The sequence below is a fragment of the Tachysurus fulvidraco genome, chromosome 10, assembly GCF_022655615.1.
Source record: "Tachysurus fulvidraco isolate hzauxx_2018 chromosome 10, HZAU_PFXX_2.0, whole genome shotgun sequence".
NCBI classification, from domain to species: domain Eukaryota; kingdom Metazoa; phylum Chordata; class Actinopteri; order Siluriformes; family Bagridae; genus Tachysurus; species Tachysurus fulvidraco.
Window position 1 is genome coordinate 17888182 of NC_062527.1, and position 23527 is coordinate 17911708.

Here is a 23527-nt window from a genome sequence, read left to right on the forward strand (position 1 = left end):
AAATAGTAAGACAGAATAAGAAATAAAGCAATAAATGACAAGTAATAAAGATATTTTTATCAGTTAAATATAGAAGAAGTATCATCAGTAATGTGAAGAATGAGGAAAGAAAGAAAGAAAGAAAGAAAGAAAGAAAGAAAGAAAGAAAGAAAGAAAGAAAGAAAGAAAGAAAGAAAGAAAGAAAGAAAGAAAAGCAAAATGCAGGAGTTAAAAAAAAGAATTATCAGAATAGACAGAAAAAAGAATAAGAAATGAATTAGGAATAAAAGACTACAAAAAAAGAAATTCTTTAAAAAAATAATCTAAGAGCTAAATACATGTGAAAAATAGAAAAAGAAAGAAAGAAAGAAAGAAAAAAAGATAGAAAGATAGAAAGGAAGGAAGGAAAGAAGGAAGGAAGGAAAGAAGGAGAGATGAGTTATGGTGTGTAACACTGGATGACTGTAGTGACCCGACACAGAAAGTCCCTCTGTAGTCACAGCTACTACTGTATGTGCACAGTGTAAGTGGAGTTACAGGTGAGCTGTGAGCTGGTGTTTTATTATAGACGAAGGAAAGGTGCAGCTCCATTAGATGATGTTGTCCTGATAAATATGTAAAACCGCTAATCCTTCAGCTATAAAAGAAAAGACAGAGAAACTGAATGACAGAAATACAGTTACACGCTGCAGCAGCTTCTGAGTTAAAGGAAGAAGAGGCTAAAGATTAGATGGTTTAGACTGCTGAGTGACTTTTATTCTGAAGATTCTTTACCTTTTGCTTTTCTCTCTCTCTCTCTCTCTCTCTCTCTCTCTCTCTCTCTCTCTCTCACACACACACACACACACACACACACACACACACACACACACACACACACACACACACACACACACACACAAGGGGAGACAAGGTGTGTATTTACTGTAAAAACTCACCTTTTCTTGTCTTTAGAGGTCTGGAGTGAGAGAGCCTGCAGTGTTTCAGCTGCCATCTTCCTCCTGTTAAAGGAGTTCATCTCCTCCTCTAGCTCTCTGCGCTTCTCCTCCAAAGTCTTCTTCTCCTCCTGGTGCATACGCTTGACACGCTCGAAACGTTCGTGCAGCTTCACACACAAAGACACATGAGAACACACTAAACGAACCTGCAGATTTAAATCTGATAATATTATAAAGATGTATACTAAAGTTTAGATTCATTAATACCCATGACCTCTGACCTCTCTCTCTCTCTCCTTCAGCTCAGCCTCCGTCTCCTTTACTTTAACGACGAACATCTGCCGCATGTCCTCCTCCATGCGCTGCAGCTCTGCGACAAACTCTCTCCTCTTAGCCACGTACGTTTCCTGCAGACTGAGAGATATGAGAGATCTGAGAGGTCTTATGAATAATCTAATAAAATTCTCTCTAATATCTTATCTCAATTATGCCTTGTTTTGAGGATTAAGTGAAGAGAAACACTGATCTGAACATTGTGAGCAGTACCTGAAGGGCTGCATGTCAGTGTCGGGGTCTTTGAAGCCCATTTCCTCAAGCTTGCAGCGACGGTAGAGCTCATAATGACGTGCGTGTGTCTGCTCCCGCAGGTCCTCCATGTTCACCCGGATCAGCATCTCTCTCAGTTTTACAAAATCACAGTGACTCTCATTCTCCACTGCGCTTGAACACACACACACACACACTCTACTTACATTTTATTTTACAACCTATAGAACTGCAGATGGAAGGAAGGAAGGAGAAAGATTTAGAAATGATTCTGAAAGTGTGAAGCGATGCATTCTGGGACGTACAGTAGCATATCCCATGATATGCTAAATAAAGCAGTGTATCGTATCAGCACTCACCCTGTACCACTCCCCATGGGTACTGTCTGGCTCTAACCTGCTTATTTCCCACTTTAACCTCCTCTCCACTTCCCACCACAGCAAATGGCAAATGAGCCTGTGACAAAAAAATCGAACACTCCGACACAACAGCGGTACAAACACAATAACCGTTTTCAAACATTCTGAGGTGGAGTTTCACTCACGTTCATGGAGGAGTTGATTTCCGCTACAGCTTCGTCGTCTGTGGGGAACTGATAAATCTGGACGCCATTGCTCACAAGCTCACTCATGATCTTAATCTTGAATTTATGAAGCTCAGATTTGGAGATCGTGTCTGCTTTAGCGATAATGGGAATGATGTTTACCTACCAAGCAGAAAAGAAAAAAAATGGAATTAAAAACTGATTCACTGATCTGACAGATATACTGACAGGTATACTATACAAATTCACTGTTCCTATATCTACTAATATCACTAACTGCAATTTAACAAAAAAATAAAAATAAACACCTTTTTTCAGTGTCAATTGGCTAACACTAGAAAGTGCTAGTGCTAGTTAAGTGTGTAGGACAGACAGAATGACGCTCAGGTTTTCATGTCTGACGTTACGAGTATTTCATGATGTCTGTATAAACAAACAACCAGCAACAAACCCAAATACAAAACAACACAACAAATACAAATATAAAACAGTAAACAAAAACAGACAAAAACAAATACAAAAAACAAAACAAAATATGCCTGAAAACACCAAGAAAATAATAAACAAACAAAAATATGAATAGATAATAAACAAACATGAAATAAATGTAAACAGACAAATAAACAGTGAACCATCAAACAAGTAAATATAAACAATAAATAAGTATGAACAAATAAACAAATGTATACATGCATACGATACAGCACTTACTGTATGTTCACAAATCAGCAGAAGTGCTGTAGCTGAATAAATCTTACCTTACTGTCCAGCATCTTCATGGTGACCAGATCGAGGGATCTGAGCGAGTGGCCTGTCGGCGAGATGAAGTACAGGCAGGCGTGGATCCTCGTGTCGTGGTAGTTAAAGAGTGAACGTTTGATCTTCAGCTCCTCTTGGAGGAAATTCTCAAATTGGGAATCTATATAATCGGTGATGGGTTTATAGCTGCAGAAAACAAAATCTATAATACATAACATCATTTTAACATTGACAATTATGAGCTTAGACTTAAAGCTTCACAAGCTATAAACATTTATAACACCATGTACCATTATCTTTTACTTTCTAACAGGTACTGAAAGCTCAGATCATCATATGCTATATGTTTAGCACGAATATTTCTTTAAATACAAGCTTGGGATGAAAAGAAACCATATTTAGCATCTGTTTTCTGAGGTAAATGTGTCATGAAACTTGATATGAATGAAGAATTTATTGTTAGCCACGTTAGCCACGTAGCTCTGATTTTAAAAAAGAAAAAGAAAAAAAAAGGGCTTGGTTGATTGGTGACATCTGATGTATGTGGAAAGATTTGCTTTCTTGACAGACAAGAGTATTGTTTACAAAGCTAAATTGTTTGTTTAATAAAAATTAGCATGTAGAAATCTATAAAAGGCTAGCAATCTAAAACAAAATGTCCTACTCATGCTTAGCTTTTATTCCCACTTCATTGTCCAGAGTGTTAAAATACATCATTTCACAAACCTCTCTTCTTTATTGACCTGGTCACCAAACCCCACGGTGTTGACGATCGTCAGCTTGAGCTCCACGTTGCTCTCGTGCAGCTCATATGTCCTGGGGTGTAAATACACCCCGCTTTCATAGTGACTGGCCTCCTCATTTTCAAATATTGTGTTAAACAATGTGTTCATTAGTGTTGATTTTCCAATCCCGGTTTCACCTGAAAAGAAATCAGGCCTCATGGTTTTACACAAAAGTTGTACCAGACATTTATCTTGTAATTTTAGCATATTTATATTATATATTATATTTATAGCATATCCAGTGTGTTTTATATATATTTCTTTTTTTTGAGAGATTGGTAATTGGGTTTGGTTGTAAGGAGGTCAAAATAGGTAATAAGGTCAAAAGTGAGAATTAAGAACACAAAAATGAGGAGGGTGTGCTAGAATAGCGAATAATGAATAAAATGAAACTCTTGGATATTTTGTCAGCACGTTTGCCTCACACCTCCAGGGTTGGGGGTTCGATTCCCGCCTCCACCTTGTGTGTGTGGAGTTTGCATGTTCTCCCCGTGCCTTGGGGGTTTCCTCTGGGTACACGGGTTTCCTCCCCCGGTCCAAAGACATGCATGGTAGGTTGATCGGCATCTCTGGAAAATTGTCTGTAGTGTGTGATTGCGTGAGTGAATGAGAGTGTGTGTGTGCCCTGTGATGGGTTGGCACTCCGTCTAGGGTGTATCCTGCCTTGATAGACACAGGCTCCCCGTGACCCGAGAAGTTCAGATAAGCAGTAGAAATGAATGAATGAATGAATGATTGTCATGTGTGAATCGAAGTTAAATGACTCTAAGAAGGAATTCTGAGTGATCAGAATATCTGTATAGAGTTCTTGCTCACCGACACAGAGGATGTTGAAGCAGAAGCCTTGAGACACTGATTTGCTAACCAGCTGATCCGGGAGGCTGTCAAATCCAACATGGCCGCCGAGTGTCAGAGTCCTCATTTCCTCAGTCTGAGTGGTGAGAGAAATGACCCAAACACTTTACACCAAATTCTAACATCTGCTCGTTCGGATCAGATTAAACTAAAAAAAAATGTCATAGGAAAAGTAGCATTAAAGTAACATGCTTTCAAATGTTAAAAAGTCTTTCAAATATAAAAAAATTACCAAATTATACAATTATAATTATATTATATTGTATATATAATACCACTAACTGGGAAAAAAACATCAGTGACACTTTGCTAACACTAGAAAGTGCTCGTGCTAGTAAAGTGTGTGTGTGTGTGTGTGTGTGTGTGTGTGTGTGTGTGTGTGTGTGTGTGTGTGTGTGTGTGTGTGTGTGTGTGTGTGTGACAGAGTGATGCTCAGGTTTTCATGTCTGATGTTATGAATATTTCATTATGTATGTACAAACAAGCAAATAACAAACAGGTACATAGAAACCAGCAAATAAACAATAAACTAACCAAAAAAAAATCATACAAATAACTATGCATGAAAATACATAGGAACTTATTACATATATATAAACAAACAAACAAACAAAAATTCTAATCAATAATAAACAAAGACAAAGAACAAAGAGTGAAGCACCTAACAAATAAGTAAATATAAACAACAAACAAGAAAGCAAACAAAAATATAGATAGATAGATAGATAGATAGATAGATAGATAGATAGATAGATAGATAGATAGATAGATAGATAGATAGATAGATAGATTAATTTGTTTATTTATTTATTTATTTATTACTTTATTAATTTATTAATTAATAAACATAATGAACTAAATAAAATCTAATAATAATTATAAACTATAAAATCTTGATACATTCTTTCCTTCCTTTTTTTTAAACCCAGAGAGGAAGAAGAGTTCAGTTTTGTTTTTTGCATCATGTACAGTATAACGATAGGCTTTAAACAGGGCTGAATGGAGAGCTGTGCCACATTCACAGTGCCAGCTTCTCTCCAAACACAAGCAAAGTGTTTCACACAGCAGTCCGTTCCACACGCTGGCACTGATACACAACTCTCAAATGCGCACACACACATACTGTATGCACACAAGCGACATAAAGGCCTCTTTATAGACACACACACCCCCTCCCAACACTGTCACTTTTCTCGAAAATACACAAGATCCCCTTTTTTTCAAAATGTTTTGATGGTAGCTGACAAACACTGCAGAATCTGGCAACCCTGTATTCTATACGCATACACGATCAAATAGAGCATTATAATGTCTAGTGAATACTGTACAAAGCTAAACATCCTCGTGTGATAAAAACAATTTTGAACATCTAAGGAAAAAAAAAATATTAAAACTAAGCAAATTCAAAATATAACGACATGATATGAAGAAAGACAGTAATCATCCAAACTGTTTGTCTCTGTGTATTTACAAATGTTCTCAGGTTTCGCCACATAGATATATCTGCAGATCAAATGACCATGAGGATACAGAGTAAATAAACGGACACTTACAGGGTACGTTTCTGCATCCACAGCAGCCATTCTGATCTATAAGAGAAGCTGAAGGTCTACAGATTCATCTGTTCGGTCTCCGATACTTCGTTTTCTCTGACACTTTCAGCAGGGCCCCTTGACAGAAACTCCCCCTTCACATTAAAATGCAGCTGGTGGAGCTGAGATGCCATCCTCCGAGCATGCTAACGTCCTGGCACGGGATTTCTGCCTTACCCTGAAGAGATGTGCACAGAGAATACACCCCATATCGATGATTACTTGCATGTGTTTTACCTTCACTAACTATTCAACAGACTTAGAAAAGGCTGATAACATTTTTTGAAACACAGTTCTATCTGGTGAATTCTCTTATCTGATTGGTCAGAATCATTGACTCAGACAAATCCTAAATTTTAGCATGAGTAGGGTTCTTGATGACTCAGCATAGGTTTTCCTCGTGTGATTTTCTTTAACAAAGAAAAGCTGATCATTTTTTTTGATACTGAGAAATTTTTCTGTAGGGAGATGTTTATTTGTTACAATTATGGAAGGAGTCTCCAGAGAGTCACCAGAGAAGCTAGTGAGCGAATGACATAATATGAAGTTGTCTAAGTAACTGTCAAAGTTTTGTTTAATAGTTAAAGAACAAATCGATAGTTAATAAATAGAATATTGTTATTTTGGGACAAACCGCTGTGGTATAAGTGGAATAAAATTTGGAGCATGATGCTGTAGGAAAATAATCACACTTCACACACAGTGAAGTAACTCTACTCCACACTGGGCCACTTAAAGGAAAATCATTAACTCTGCTATTCTGTGAGGAGGCATTTATTTATCTTCTTGGCAAAGTTTGTGTGATGAATTCCGACAAGTTATTTCAATGTGGGCGTGGTCTATTGCATGATGACCCCGCCCCCATGTCCATGGCACGAGGCCTCAGTAACCGGTTTAATGAGGACCGAAATTAAGTAAGTACCTCCATCATCATCATAACAGCAACTGAAAGAATATATTTTTGGAGGTACATTGTTTTTCACTTCAGTACAATTCCAGAGACTTGTAAAACCTCTGAATGAAGTTTGGTGAGTTGGTTTAGTTTAGTAGCTCATTACCAGTAGATGTCTCACCTCACAAAATAATAACTCTCTTTCCCAGACACCAGTATAAAGATCAAAATTATTTACTAAGATTAAGTCCTTTTAAGATTTATTAAGTATATACTACTACTACTACTACTAATCATCATCATCATCATCATCATCATCATCATCAATCATCATTATCATCATCATATTCCATCCAAGTGGCATTGTGAGGGGCTTCATGGGCTTAAATCCCTCATGTCCTGTAAAAAGCCCTAGGTGAGGACTGAAAACTTTTTACATCACAAATAAAGTACAAGACTTAGTACAAACAGTCCGTTAGTGCTTACTTTACACGTTCATTCTGCTACAGTCAGTTTTAAAACATAAATGTTGAGCTGTCAAACAGAACAGTACCTATTCCGGTCAGCAGGTGGAACTGTTGTTAGTATGCGACCATTAGTCGTCATTCATTCATTCATTGGAAGAGTTGGTGATGTAATAATAACGCAACAGAAGGTGAGTCATAGTCTCAGGGGGCTAAAACCCTCATCCCTTTTAACCCTAGCAATGCCCCTGTTCTATCCATCCATTTTCTCTAGCACTTATTCTACACAGGGATGCAGGGAGCTTAGTGTCTATCCCAGGGTTACAAGGTGCGGGACACCCTGGACTGGGTGCCAATGCATCACATGGCACAATCACACACATAGACATAGACATGTAAATCAGCCTACAATACATCTTTGGACTGAGGGAGGAACCCGGAGCACTAGGAGGAAACCCCCAAATCTGGGGTGAAGATGCAAACTCATGGTGGTTGTAGGATTATTACACACTAAGTGCACTTGTTTAGACAGAAAATGTTGGAATTAATATTTATTTAATTGATGTCTGCAAATTGCAAATTCTGCAAAAAGCAAATATTTGTCACATCATTTCTTCACATTTTAAAATTTATTATTATTATTTATTATTATTTATTTATAGACTTTTAAAAAAATGACAAAAGACGAGGCCATATTTTGAAACATGATTTATTTGCTTTAGATAATCTACAGTTTACAACATCTCATTAAATATCAATAATATTGTTGGTTTATTGTGCTTCTTCACTTGGAGCTGGTTTTACCCTGTGATTTATTTCTCTCAAATCACAATTCAAGTTACAGATAAAAAACAAAGTGTGTGTGAGTTTACAGAATGAAATAAACGATAGTACTGGGTAAAGCTTTGTAGTGTTGTGTCTTTGTGTGACAAATTTCTGTTTAAACCGATCTTAGGTTGTTTTTTTGAAATTGTCCTGAGCTTTTCTTTTATGCTTTGAAGATTTTTAGCTCAAATCCATGCTGAAATTCAGGTTGTGATCAAGAAAGTTTTTAATCATTGCGACTCGTGTGTGAGTGGTGTGGTTTTAGAAAATTTGACTGACTCTAGGTTGATTAGTAAAAACAAACAAAAAAAAAAAACGTGGATGAAATACTGACATTGTCAATGAAATCAACCCACTAAACCCCTCACATTAAAGGAGCAGTTTGCAACTAACAAACCTAAAAGAAAAGGGGGTGGAGCTGATCAGCCATGTTCCAGCTGGAGGCGTAACTCATTTCAGGGCCAGAAAATACATAAAACGGATTTCTGAGCTAAACAAACCAAGTAAATGTATTGCACGGGATTGTAAATCACAGTTAGTAGTGCTACTGTTGTTCTGAAATTCTAGAAACACTTAAAAAAACAAACTGCACCTTTAAAGTCAGTATAACTACAGGTAGAGTGTTATACTTGAGTGCTTCCTCAGCTACACGAAGAGATTAAAAGTCTACAAGTAAAAAAAAAAAAACACTTTGGTAAAAATGCTGTTACAGAAAACTAATCAACTTTAGTGCGGTTAATAGTCGAAAGTAGTCTTCTGTCTAACCGCATCACCTACTCCAACCTCGGTTGATTGTTTTCCATTAGCAGCACACCACAAGTGTCTTCTTCCTTACATGTTTATTACTGTATTATTGTTAATGATGAGTTATTAATGAACAACAACAGACCGGTAACCTGGATGACTTAAAACAGGGTGCACCTTTGGCCTAAACAACACACACATGAGGTCGTAGTGAACAGTGAGCTTGCTGTGATTATCACCTGCTCCGCTGTTTCGATGGACTTTGACACACTTCATAGGGACTCATTAACCATGACCTGAACCATGAGTCCCTGCATGAGCAATGTTATTAAATCATGTCTGATTCAAATACAGAGAACTTTACAGTCTGTAACACTTTATTGATCTTTTTTTTTTTTGTCCATGAATGTACAGCTCAGTTCTTCTGAAGTACTCATTTGGCGGCGTGTCAAATCAATTGCACTGGTAAAAGAGGTCACGTGATTGTTCATTAAAGGTACACAAAGCAGGAGTCTCATAATACGGCTTGTAAACCAATTATTATTATTATTATTATTATTATTATTATTATTATTACTATTATTATTCAAGGCAAACATGAGCCTTTCCGATAAAGCCATGGGGTTCTAAAAAGAAACAAAATAAAAGAGAGAAAAAGATTTCGAATGTGAAGTTGAGAGAGAAAATAAAAATATCTTTCACATTTCACATGTTTGCATCATATTCCATTAATGAAATTTTTTTCGCCATCATTTTAGCTTTAAATATTATTATAATATTATAATTAACTGACTACAAAGTAATTTAAAAGTACAAAAATCCAAATCGTTGCAAATCATAATTACCGTACATATTATTACTAGTGTTATTAGTAGTTCTTTTTCTTAATACTGTGAACATTAAAGGGAAACTCTTACTCTGTGTACCTTTAAAGTAAACTTTTAATACTTTTAACTTTTTTTTTTGGCAATTAAAAGTCGAAAGCAGCTTTCATTCAGACATGAACATCGAAAAATTACTACTCACTCAATAAAAACACTAACAGAAAATACACCTGCACATTTGTTCCTTATTACTGATGGCACATGGAGATGGTTTGGTTTTGGTTTGGCAGTAAACAGAATTACAGCGCAGTCATCGACCGTTTCGAAAGTATCGTGATGTTCGATTTGCAGATACGTCAATGATCGGAAGTAGTTTTGGTCCCAGAAATGGTGTAGAAAAAAGCTATGATGCCAAGAAGCTGGATATAAAGCTAGCATAATTCTGATGTTTTGTTTCATTTCAAATCCAATCCGATGTAATGTAAAAATGTAATGTGAAAAAAACCTGAAATGAATTGTATGTACTGATAGACTGCACTGTAATTAAGAAATAATAAATTAAATAAAAGGACATAGCCAATCAGAAAGAGCACCATTTCAGACAAATAGTCTTTCTTTTCTAACACTAGCACAGAACTGCACCATCCAAAATATTCCCCTGATTAAAAACCAGTCACTATGAACCACATCTTACAAAACAGCTGAGTCGGGGACATCCTCGAGGACAGACGGGAGGGACAGAGGAGCGGAACTTTGGCACGTTGTAAAAACACGATGAGACGAGCGGGGTTTTAATGGTCGTGTTTGATGAGAGGGAGATGAGGTATTTTTCTTCTCATAATCCTTTGTTGAAGTAAACTCTCTCCACTCCTGGGTGACTGGAGCGGATCTTCTCCTGAAGCTCAGGCTCCAGGCGGCTCACAGCCATGGAGCTACACACACACACAGAAAGAGAGAGAGAGAGAGAGAGAGAGAGAGACAGACAGACAGACACAGAAGCATAGACCAAAGCAAATACACACGCAAGCACACCAAGATACACAGAGACACAAACACATGCATGGACACACACATACACACACACAGATGCACACATAAACACAGACACAGACACACACACAGACAGAGAAAGAGAGGGAGAGACACAAACACACACAGAGGCATGCACACACACACACACACACACACACACACACACACACACACACACACACACACACACACACACACACACACACACACAGACACATGGAGAAACACACACAAACACACAGACACAGTGACACACACACACACACACCCCGAAAGAGAGGGAGAGACACACACACACACACAGAGAACGACACAGACACAAACACACAAGACAGAGACACACACAAAAACACAGACACAGTGACAAACACACACACAGAAAGAGAGGGAGAGACACATACACACACAGAGAGAAAGACAGACACAAAGGCACACACACACGCACACGCGCGCACGTACACGCACACACACAATGCTAGTTAATCCCGCTGAATAGTTTTGTATGGAAGTAGAAATTCAGTACTAAACCACAGTATTTAGTCCTTCAGTACACCCAGAGCCTGCACTTCTGTACTTTGCACAACACCCACTACCTCAGCCAGACTTTTCCATAATTGCCCAACTTGCACAACATGCACTTTAACGATATATACAACATTCTGTGTTCATATTCACACACATTGATGTACCATATTCAGATCCAATTACTGTATTTAACCTAAGCCCTTGTTTTATTTGGCATTTTTATTTAGTTTATATGATGTGCTCAATAAATTTTATATATGCAATTTAATATCCTTTTAATTATGAACCATATAAACCCTGTGTTTGAGTAGATACCGTATAGTACATTATATTATAGTTATCTAACAGATGAAGTCATTTATATTTCCGTGTAATGAAAACCATCATGATTTTATCTTTGATATTTTACTTTCATTCATTTATTTATTAATTTTATATCCACATATTTAATGGATATAATGTATGGTACATTATTTATTCTTTATCTATCTATCTATCTATCTATCTATCTATCTATCTATCTATCTATCTATCTATATATATATATATATATATATATAAATTATATAAACTATATATATACATACATACATATATACATATACATATATATATATATATATAACTTTTAATATTCCAGCAAAGATTATGGCCTCGTTGAGCTGGATGACAGACTGTGAAAAGATTTTATAGATTTTCTGATAAAAATGTAAATCTTTCTCGGGGGGTTTTATTGTGAAACTTAATTGTTAAATTGGACGTTTAGTTGAGAAATAAAAGCAGCTCTGATTTTCTCACCTCTTCTGTGGGAACAGCGCACAGCACAGTGGGGTAGCGAAGACCAAACTGAGTAGAAAGAAACATTTACAGAGGTCAAAGGTCACAGGTGGCTGTAAAATAGCTGTTTAATACACCAGCGTTTCATCCGCGGCAACTCACCAGAATCCCACCAGGCCGACCTGAATGGGTGCACTCATCCACGGGAACCTCTGAAAAGACCAGGGACACAAAATCAACCCGTGAGGGGCGGAGCTTCTATAGAATCTGTTGTATGGGGTAATATATGCTCTGGGACGTGAAGACTGAGCATGCTCAGAACAAACATGTGAAACTATGCTGTGCTGTAGTCATGAACAGCGAGGAGCTAATAAATACTGTAGAAAGCAGGCGAAGACCTACCTTCAGGAACGCTTTCTTTTCAAGGGAGTTCATTAAAAACGGTGGAATCGCTATTAAAAAAAGAAAATAAATAAATAAAAATAAATAAAGACAATTTTTTTCAACTGAAAGTTTTTGTTTTTTTTTAAATCACTTTCTCCAACCATTATAATGTATAAGAAATGAATGCACCTTACACTCCAGGATGTGTCAGCTCACAATTATTTAATTATTCATATGTTATTTAGCATTTGTTATTAATCTTGGTTCTACTAGAACCGAAAAGGAATCTGTAAAGATATAAACCAAGAACGAACCCATGCCAGGAGAAGCCATGAGGATTCTGGAGATCACCACTTGTGAGATCGCTTGCTGCGCCGCTTTCGAAGACTCCCCTAAACGATTCCCATTCTCATCCAACACTGGAATGCCATGCTTCAGCTCTCTGGAGTGAAACACAGCACAAACTCATGACTCGCATTCATCCAGCTGTTTGCTGCTTTGAAAGTCACACATCAGTGATGACATGTTTACCTTTGCCTCATCAGTGGAATGTTGATACAGTTAGCCGCGGCGACGGCGGCAAACGGCACGAAGCGTCCTAGGAGTGGTGAGACGTGCTGAGGAAAAAATAAATCAAATAAAATATCCGTTTGATATCAACATTGGAGTGTTGTGTTCATTGTGCACAAAAAAAGACCTAAATTGACCTTGATTGACATCTGTATCTTTCTGTGGCTTTCATTCGATCGTAGAATTAAACACGACAGCACAAGAGAGAGGAATCGTGCTCACTGACCCTAAAAACATTATTACAATACTCTGTGCTTGCCGACTTTGCTATCAATTGCTAATGAGGTTAGCATATTTACTGTAGATTTCACGCACAGTGTTAGCATCTGCCTTTTAGTTTAGCTTGAAAGTTAGTGTTCATTTTGTAGTTTAGCTTTTGCTCACTGTTTGCATATTGTTTGTTAGTTTAGCTTTTGCTTGCTATGTTAGCATTCTGCTTATAAATTTATATTTTCCTCATTAGGTTAGCATTCTGCTTGTTATGGTTAGCATTTTTGCTCGCTATGTTAGCATTCTGTTCGTTTTTTTAGCTTCTACTCACTATGTTTGCATACTCTTTGTTAGTTTAGCATTTGCTTGCTATGTTAGCATTCTGTTAGTTTAGTGGTTTAGCTTTCTATGTTATGGTTCTGTTCATTAGTTTAACTTTTGCTCACTATGTTAGCATGGTTAGCTTTTGCTTTCTATGCTAACATTCTGTATGTTAGTATAGTAGTTTAGTTTTTGCTAGCAATGTTAGCATTCTGCTCATAAGTTTAGTTTTTGCTCACCATCTTAGCATTCTGTTTTTTAGTTTAGTTTTTGCTCACTATGTTAGTGTTCATTTGTTATCCAAATCTTTACATTAGGATTCACATAAATGAGTAAAAACTTCAGCTGTAACTGTTTATTTGTTACTTTAGCTTTGTGTTTACTGTGTTAGTGCTCATTTAGTAGTTTAGTTTTTCCTCATTTGATTGCTAAGCCCCAAAAAAAAGTGTTAATAAACAGTTTTGTATGAAATCTGGAATCAATAAAGCTTGTGCACACTTTCTCTAAGCTCCAAATACTTCAAACAAAGAGAAATTCGTCCTTCTACATTAACATCAATAAATTAATCAATCAGTAGAAAAAAAATTAAAGAATGGAATTGTTTCCTGAGGCCTTAAAGTCTGTATTTACATTTCTGCCTGAGGTAAAATGGCTACAAACTAAAAACACATGTTACAGCCTGTGAGTGTTTTTACAACAGCCCTCGTGTTGAAACGTCTCCCCGCTAACACACACGCGTAAGAGTTTAGAGACACTGTTGAAGGACGCTACCTTTGCTAGCGAGTTGAGTCCTAAAGCCGTGGCCACAGCACCTGTCGTGGCCGATACGTACGCCGTGCCAAGCTGACTGAACACAGGAGGTGAGAGGTGTTTATTAACGATGTTCATTGTGTCTGGGAAGATATTTAGAAAGGATTTAATGAAACAGCCGCTCACTTTACTGTAATGGGAGCGTCACCACTACGGTTGGTGTAGTTGACTATTGCGTTGAAGGACTGATTGATCCACTGCCAGAAGAGTACTGCTGGGGTCGTCCTGGTGATGGGACAGAACAAGAAACAGGTGTAACAGTTTTAGTGTGATAGAATATATGTAACTCATAACTTATGTACACACTCACTGGCCATTTTATAAGGTACACCCTGTAACACATGCAAGTCAAGTCAAGTCAAGTCAAGAAGCTTTTATTGTCATTTCAACCATATGTAGCTGTTACAGTACACAGTGAAATGAGACAACGTTTCTCCAGGATTGTGGTGCTATATAAAACACAGACAGGGCTTGTAAGTAGTCTTAAGCCCTATTCGGACAGGACTAGTTTTACAGGTGGTCCTTAGAGAAATTTCAGTTTCACAGACGTACTTTGTGATTTTAATCCCGTCCGAATCTGCCATGTCTGTCTTTTTTCTCACACGACCTGTGTAAAAAATCCAGAGCAAATGACCTACTGTTTTTCAGCAAACTCGGCGCTCCTCTGAGAAATCTAATCCCGTCTGAATGCGAATGTCTGTGATTGCCGAAAATGTTTTTTCCAAAACGCGTTTTCTTGTCTGTTTTGGTCAACGTGAACTACCGTATTAACCCTAGCGCACCGGTATTCAAGTTTCTGCTTTCTGCACACCAATAATGGCTCTAAATGTGTTTGTTACCCTGCGAAGAAATAAAAAAATGAAATCAACAAGAAGAGCCAAAATACGTAAATTGTTAAGACTGGCTCCTGTAATATCAGTTTTAGGTATCAGTTTTTCATTTCTATAGTCAATTACATAACGTAAAAATTATATAAAAACGTATTTATTCCAGTGGGTTTATGAGAAGTTCTATATAAAACCATATGATGTTAAACATTTTTAAAAATATTTTTATTATTATTTTTAATATTATTATAACGTGTATAACATTTTTAAACACTTAAACCGACTCCAGGGTTGTGACACTTTATTTTTCGCCGCTATTTTACTATTGATCGGTCATATGACCATACGCAATCCACGCATCCTGGACATGTGGTCTTGTGCAACGCCCACATGTAAAACACAGACACTCCGTCGTTCGGAAAACTAGTCCTGTCCGAATAGGGCTTTAGCCACATAAAGTGCAACTGTGCAACCTGGTGCAAACCGTGCAGGACAAGACAAACAAGACAGACAAGACAGTGCAGGACAAAAGACAGTGTAGACAAAAAGTTACAAGACGATACAAAAAGTACAAAAAATGCAATACACAAAAGACAATAAACAGTAACAGAACAGAAGTCAGTCAGCAAATCACGTAGCTGCAGTGTAATGCACAAATCGTGCACTGAATGCACAGGTCAGGAGTTTCAGTTCATATTATGTTATACAGTGTAATGCTTTTTGACGGATCGTATCAGTTTGCCTCTTCTGTATTATATCTTGTGCCACAGCTAACAAATACTGTAGTTATTCACTTACTCACAAGCTGATTGGATTTTTCACGTTAAATCATCACCAAAGCAGTTCGAGTTTGAGATGCGTTGAATGTTATTAACTTGACGCACCTGTATTTTAATAAATAATTTACTCTGGTGTTTATATGTCTTGTTTTTAGTGCTTGGCTTCACTGCCAGCTAAAGCTCACCGGAGACCTGATGCACATACGACAACTCATGCAGTGTGAGGAACACATACAATACAGTGACAAGACTTTTGCTTCTTTTCCCTCAAACTGTAACAATATACTCTTTATTCTATGATATGATTATAACGGAAATGTTGCAACGTGGACAAGACTTTATGCATAACAGACGTCAGTGAGAAGAGAGCATCGTTCTGATTGCAGAAGGGAAGTTTATTCCTGTCACTCAGAAAGCAGCCACACTGCTCTGTGGACTCTATGCTTCTCTGTGCTTTGGTATAATAACAAATCAGGGAAGCTGAAGGCTTGCACAGGCTTCCTGCTAGACATGTCACACTCAAAGTAAAGCTCTAAACCTCTTCTAAAATCATGATCTCACAGACTGGCTGTGCCTCTGAGTGTGATACGGGAACGTCGGGATTCATGTGTGGACGCTGTTCTGGCTGAAACGTGTTTTCTCACACTCACCTGTAGAAGGTCATCATACAGCCGGTGATGGTCATATTCATGGGCACCTGAGCGGACATGCGTCCAATCAGCAGCATCTTTTCACCCGTGTCTGGATGAAACGCAGAGTCGAAAATGTATTTGGCTCTCCAAAGCTCGTCTTCTGTCAGACCTGGAGTCACCACACCCTGTCTGGGTGCAAAATATGAACCAACTATATGACAAGCATGCAATATTTTCATACAAATACTTAATTTAACTCCCCAAAGAGAAGACCTACACTTTAACAAGCAGATATTAAACCGGCGTGTGTGTGTTTGACTCTGAGGTACCTGTAATCCTGAATGATCCTGCGTGCTTTCTCAAGCTGCTCATTAGACAGCAGAACATTGCGTGGGTCTGTGACGGTGAAGAAATGTTTAGCTCTGCCCATGAAGGTGCCCTGATCCCAGCGAGGCTCTTTGATGTTTATGGAGGTGGAGAGCTCGGCCGCCATGCTGCCTGCGGAGGAACCAACGTGTGAGAGAAGCTCTGCTCACATTGTACTCGTATGTGTCTCGGGGAGGAACAGCAGGTTAAACTCGTTTCAGTTCCCTGCTATGAAAAGCCTCGGGGATGCAAAGTCAAAAAGCTCGGTTTGACACAAGAAGCCTCATGATGAGAACTATCCTTCTATCCGTAGTGACATCAGCTGTACGTGTCCTAAAATAACACGGACTAAAAATACACCATCACGTTTTACCGCCTGGATTTGCAAAGCCCTGTATCAGCACATTGTGTTGCTATGGAAACCACTAAGCCCAGGGTCAAGGAGAAAAAAAAGGAAAAAAAAAGGCTGCTCGCTTTTCTCTCGCTTGAAGGGCTTCGGTGTATTAGGAATTAAACGATTCATTTATTCATATTAAACGATCTTGAATCATGAATAACAAACACCACGAGTCATAAAATGTACAGTGAAGAAGAAACACACCACAGTCAATTTTATACTGAATTGATCTCTCTCTCCCTCTCTCTCTGTATGTGTGTATATATATATATATATATATATATATTTTTTTTTTTTTTTAAATTTGTCTATATTTATTTTGACAATTTTTTTATTTTGTATGTGACAAAAAAAAATGTAAAAGATTCTAAAAAATGAGAATTTTGAATGCTACGATGTTCCTCATGCTCTCTGGAGCACCGTCCCAGAGTTTAAAAGCGATTTTAAGAAAGTTTTTTTTTTAATAACTCGGCCATGACCGGTCATCAGAAGTAAGCGTAAAGTCATCAAAGTCGTGCTATAGCGCTCGAGGAGATCGGAAAGAAACGCCTCAAGAAAGGCTTTTAATAATCTTTTGAAGCTGAACCCATCTTCAGTAGGACTTTGATCTCAGTGTAGAACTAATTATCCAGCCAGTGTATTTTAATAAGATTAGAGTAATGTGCTCAGACTTGCTTTTTCAGTAAGAATGCGTGCTGGATTCGCTGAAGCTCTCTTAAAGCAGCAGTGTACCAGACAGCCGACAACACGTTAACGTATTAGCATGTGTCTAAGATTATCATCTCTTGCAGATGATGATAATAAACCGGTATTAATACAGTATATACAGTACAGACTAAAAGTTTGGACACACCTTCCAAAAGTTTGGACACACCACCTTTTCAACAGGACAGTGACCCCAAACACATCTCCAGGCTGTGTAAGGGCTATTTGACCATGAAGGAGAGTGATGGGGTGCTGCACCAGATGACCTGGCCTCCACAGTCACCGGACCTGAACCCAATTGAGATGGTTTGGGGTGAGCTGGACCGCAGAGTGAAGGCAAAAGGGCCAACAAGTGCTAAGCATCTCTGGGAACTCCTTCAAGACTGTTGGAAGACCATTTCAGGTGACGACCTCTTGAAGCTCATCAAGAGAATGCCAAGAGTGTGCAAAGCAGTAATCAAAGCAAAAGCTGGAAGAACCTAGAATATGACATATTTTCAGTCGTTTCACACTTTTTTGTTATGTACGTATAAAATTCCACATGTGTTAATTCATAGTTTTGATGCCTTCGGTGTGAATCTACAATTTTCATAGTCATGAAAATAAAGAAAACTGTTTGAATGAGAAGGGGTGTCCAAACTTTTGGTCTGTACTGTACACCACAGTTTTTCACAGAATAGCTTATAAGGCATTACTGTGAGCCAGAGGTGGGAGTAAGTCACACATGTAAGTCTCAAGTCAAAGTCAAGTCGAGTCTTTTTTTAAAATATTTTTTCAAGCAAATCTCAAGTCTCGAATTTGCGACTTAAGTCTGACTCGAGTCAAGTCATATGACGAGTCCCGCATCTCTGAGTCATTTAACTCAAGTCCGTGTCAAGTCTCAAGTCATGAACGTCAAGTCAAAGTCGAATCTTTTTTTAATATTTGTCAATCAAGTCTCAAATTTGCGACTTAAGTCTGACTCGAGTCAAGTCATATGACTCGAGTCCCCCATCTCTGCTGTGAGCAGACTTAGCACCCAACATCAGTATTTCATATTCATTAGAATGTCAGAGAAAATGCTTATTATTAAAGCATAAAACTATTAACTATAAAACTATAATATAATATATATAAAAAGTATAAACTATAAAAATTTGCTTGTGAACAAACTACTCACACAATGGAGTAGAATAATGTGGAAGTATGAGATTTGGGATGCACTACCGGACACATGTACACACTGAAGCGTTACTTTTGGCAGATGTATTTATCTAGAGCGAATTAGATTTACCTCATTTTTTATACAGCTGAGCACTTGAGGGTTAAGGGCCTTGCTCAGGGGCCCTCCGGTGACAGCTCGGTAGACCTGAGATTTGAACTCACAAGCTTCTGATTAACAGCACAACACCTTAACCACTTCCGCATTAGGAATGTGATACATTCTTCTTACAGCCAAGACAAATGTCAGATCAGAGCCAGGCGACACAGTTCCTTATGAAGAAATGACGGATAAACATTTACAGTATTTAAACCATCTGTTGCCCGTTTCTCTGGCAAGGAAGCCAAAAGAGCAAAAAATAGATCAGCTGTATTTTGGTGTCTCCTGAAGCATGTCTAGAAGAAACCCAAGTCACTGCACAGCTGCTCAAACACATGACCTGTCAGCTCATTAACCCACCCGTGTGGTTAAAATGGGCTCTAAGGCTCCACTTGACCCACCAGAGGAAAACAAAATGCTAATTTATGCCTTTAATGTCAGATTAAATAGCTGTGAATTAAACTACTTGCAAAAAAAAAACGACAACACAGAAAGGTCTGGAAGCCTGAGTCCAGCAATGCGACGTCAAAACAAAATGGCGGCTCCCAGCATCAACACTAAATAGATCCATTGTACTGTACACTTGTAATTGCTTTAGATCAATCTTGTTCATTCAGACTTGTTAATTGCTGATGAAGGCAATATTCATCTGTACATCCTAGCTTGCTGCTAACAAAAGACTAGCATTAAACCCTCTGTTTTTTGTATACCCAGAGGTAGGAAATGACATAATTATACAGAACAGAAAGGTCTGTCAAATTTAACATCCATTCTGTCAGCCGTGTGTCATACAGAAAACTCCTGCAGTCGATACAGGTTTAGTCAATGATTTAGTTCCTGGTTTAGTCAATAAAAAATTCACCAACTTCTGCAATCCTGAAAAAGTTCCTGAGCTGGAAATGAGACTCCACTCAGATGACGCTAAGTAAGTATAGTGATTATGAGGGAAAATGGCTTTGAAAAATATTTCTGTTGACAATTAATCCATGAATTTCTGCCTTAGTGAAGGAATTCATTCATTCATTCATTCATTCATTCATTCATTCATTCATTCTCTACCGCTTATCCGAACTTCTCGGGTCACGGGGAGCCTGTGCCTATCTCAGGCGTCATCGGGCATCAAGGCAGGATACACCCTGGACGGAGTGCCAACCCAACACAGGGCTCACACACACTCTCATTCACTCACACACACACACACTACGGACAATTTCCCAGAGATGCCAATCAACCTACCATGTGTGTCTTTGGACCGGGGGAGGAAACCAGAGTACCCGGTGGAAACCCCCGAGGCACGGGGAGAACATGCAAACTCCACACACACAAGGCGGAGGCGGGAATCGAACCCCCAACCCTGGAGGTGTGAGGCGAACATGCTAACCGGGACTGGGTTCATAGAGCATTATAGAGCGTCTGTCTAAAAGACAAGACAAAACAAGCCCAGACGTGTCTAACTGCCCAGTCTTTTTTTTTTAAACCAGAAAACCTCATTACCCCTCAGCAGTAATGCTGAATTCTTGTACTGAATTTGTGATACTAAAGCATTCAGGATTTATTTGCAACTTAATCTTATCTATAAATCTAATAATGAGTCTTAATTTCCTTTATTCTTACATGTTTTTTAAAACCACAGGTCTCAATTCTGTTTTAGTCAGAAGATTAATTTTCTGTTTGTAGCTCTTGTGTCAATATTTCAGGCTTTACATATCTTATTTCATTCTAAGATAGTATTTTATGGTTACTATAGTAACCAGAACAGAAAGTTGTATGGTTCATGCTACATATAAAATAAAATAATTATAAAATCCGACAGATTAAGAACAAGTTATTTGAAATCTGGTGATACGTGAAGTTTTCTGTAAGGAGATTTATGGAATGATTCTCGAGTGTCTGTGCTTTGTGACAAAATGAGGTAAAGCTGTAGTGCTCGAGGATCGAGGTAGTTGAGGATTGAAGTTGGTTTATGCATCTTGTTTAGAGACAGAAAAATACATGGCCAGGAAGGGACTGTTTCTAGCTGCTCTAATGTAAGTGATAACAGAAACCTGTTTTATAGATGTTATCGGGATAATAAGCATGATACTTTGTTCATTATTATTAATATTATTGTTGTTGTTATCATTAATAACAACAATAATAATAATAATAATAATAATAATAATAATAATAATAATAATAATAATAATAATAGCTGCAAGCAGCGATTCCGGGGTCAAGCCGATCAGATGCGCTCAGAATATGTCGCTGATGAACCATACCAAGTTCCGTAGCGATATGGCATTGCATTCGTAAAATACGTGACTTAACGTGAAAATCTCGTGGCCACTAGGTGGCGCTGTCATGAAACGTTGCGAAATGTCTGTGTGTGTCACTGTGGTGCTGATTCTGATTCTGGTTCTATTAGAACCCAAGACATATTGTGTGCCAACCTGTCCCCAAATTGTTTGGACTGGTGGAGCTAGAGGGTTTGAGCTAGACACACCAAAGTTGCTATAGTAACGTCTAAGACTGGCCTCTACATGTGTGCCAAATTTCATAACTTTCCTTCGTACGGTTCTATGGGCTGCCATTGACTTCAATGGCAGAAGAATAATAATAAGAAAACTAACGATAACAATAGGTGTTATCATTATTATACATTATTATATCTATATTTGTACACGTATTTCTATCTATCTATCTATCTATCTATCTATCTATCTATCTATCTATCTATCTATCTATCTATCTAATCTAATCTAATCTAATCTATGGTGTGACCCAGATGAGGTTAGATTTCTTTTTGCGTCTTGTTCCTCTCAAGGCTCCTCCCTCATGTCTTCTCAGGGAGTTTTCCCTTGTCACGTCACCTCTGACTTGCTCATTGCTTAGCAACAAATATAAATTTCAATATTAAACTTATAAGTGGAATCATCAAGCACGTGAAGCTAACGTATGAATCGGAACAAATGAAGTAATTACTGTAAATGATCTGCTTTTTTTTTTTTTTTTCATTTTTAGTGCACGATCTGATCGCTCAGGACAGATCTTAATCCCAGATTAAGGACAATACAAATACAAACAAACATAAATATATCCCAGACCGTCTGACAGATTTCCAAACGTTTTGTTTTCCCTTTCACGTTGGTAATACACATATTCTGAGATAACAGCTTAAACCCAACATTTCTGTCTCCACATTATTTGGAGTAGTTATGGATTAAGGTTCAGTCACTTGTGCTCTTACTGCTGATCTGAATATTTCTGATATGATTTGATAGGAATCAGTAAGAAGACACTAGACATAGTACAGCAGGACTTCCAGACAAAATGAACTTTGATCACAGAAATCGTGCTGTGCTTCTTCATTACTCCCCACAGCGCTACACATTAACCCAGATATTAGAGCAAAACAGTATCCAGACTCATCCTGCGTTATGCAACATCACTGACGCTGCAAGAAGACACAAAGTATGTTCATTAAACACACACACACACACACACACACACACACACACACACACACACACACACACACACACACAAGTGCAACTGTGCATCTGGAGAAAAACTGTGTGGAAATGGTGGAGGGCCGCACAACCAGCCGGTACTGGATACACAAAGATGCTCCTGAATGACCAGATGTCCCGTGTGTGTGTGTGTGTGTGTGTGTGTGTGTGTGTGTGTGTGTGTGTGTGTGTGCAAAAAAAAATTATTTACATGATAAAACCACTGAAACATTGGACGGATCCAGATGTTTGATTTGAACAGATGTATGCCTGCATGCCACATCTCTTTATCTCTCACACACACACACACACACACACACACACACACACACACACACACACACACACACACACACACACACACACACACACACACAGTAACAGTAAGAGTGGCAGTAAATATACCCAGAATAAATATCTGATCAGACTCACAGTGTTTCAGTGGTCAGCAGTTTTAAATCTCAGCAGTCCACACACTCGCTGTGCTGAAGCCTATATGGTGTTAAAACACGGGAGATCAAGCGCCCTCCATCGAGCTGCACCGTTACACTCCATTTCAAAATAAAAGTCTCCCAGTCCTTTATTTTTAAGCCTTTACCTGCTATCATCTACCTGATATTTAAATGATTATAACATATAACAATATATACAGTATAT

The 23527-nt window shown here is 38.1% G+C and overlaps 2 protein-coding genes across 3 annotated transcripts; both read right to left on the reverse strand.

The window, feature by feature from the left end:
• Positions 1-303: 303 nt before the first annotated feature.
• Positions 304-6231, reverse strand: LOC113654866 (septin-8-A-like). The gene is made up of 10 exons (XM_027165129.2): positions 5960-6231; positions 4368-4482; positions 3493-3688; positions 2766-2952; positions 2008-2169; positions 1823-1919; positions 1464-1632; positions 1199-1331; positions 918-1084; positions 304-616 (listed from the first exon to the last, which is right to left on the reverse strand). The coding sequence occupies exons 1-10, from the start codon at positions 5987-5989 to the stop codon at positions 613-615; spliced, it is 1260 nt and encodes a 419-aa protein (XP_027020930.1). The 5' UTR covers positions 5990-6231; the 3' UTR covers positions 304-612.
• Positions 6232-8047: 1816 nt separating this feature from the next.
• Positions 8048-23459, reverse strand: sfxn1 (sideroflexin 1). 2 transcript variants are annotated; one of them, XM_027165209.2, is made up of 11 exons: positions 23303-23459; positions 16944-17112; positions 16633-16803; positions 14503-14601; positions 14338-14413; positions 12997-13082; positions 12780-12907; positions 12484-12533; positions 12244-12293; positions 12103-12150; positions 8048-10679 (listed from the first exon to the last, which is right to left on the reverse strand). In XM_027165209.2, exons 2-11 carry the CDS (start codon positions 17105-17107, stop codon positions 10583-10585), a joined length of 969 nt encoding a protein of 322 aa, XP_027021010.1. In that variant the 5' UTR covers positions 17108-17112; positions 23303-23459; the 3' UTR covers positions 8048-10582. The 2 variants fall into 2 exon arrangements, with proteins under 2 accessions (XP_027021010.1, XP_047675659.1); XM_047819703.1 differs by having other exon boundaries at positions 23289-23398.
• Positions 23460-23527: the final 68 nt, after the last annotated feature.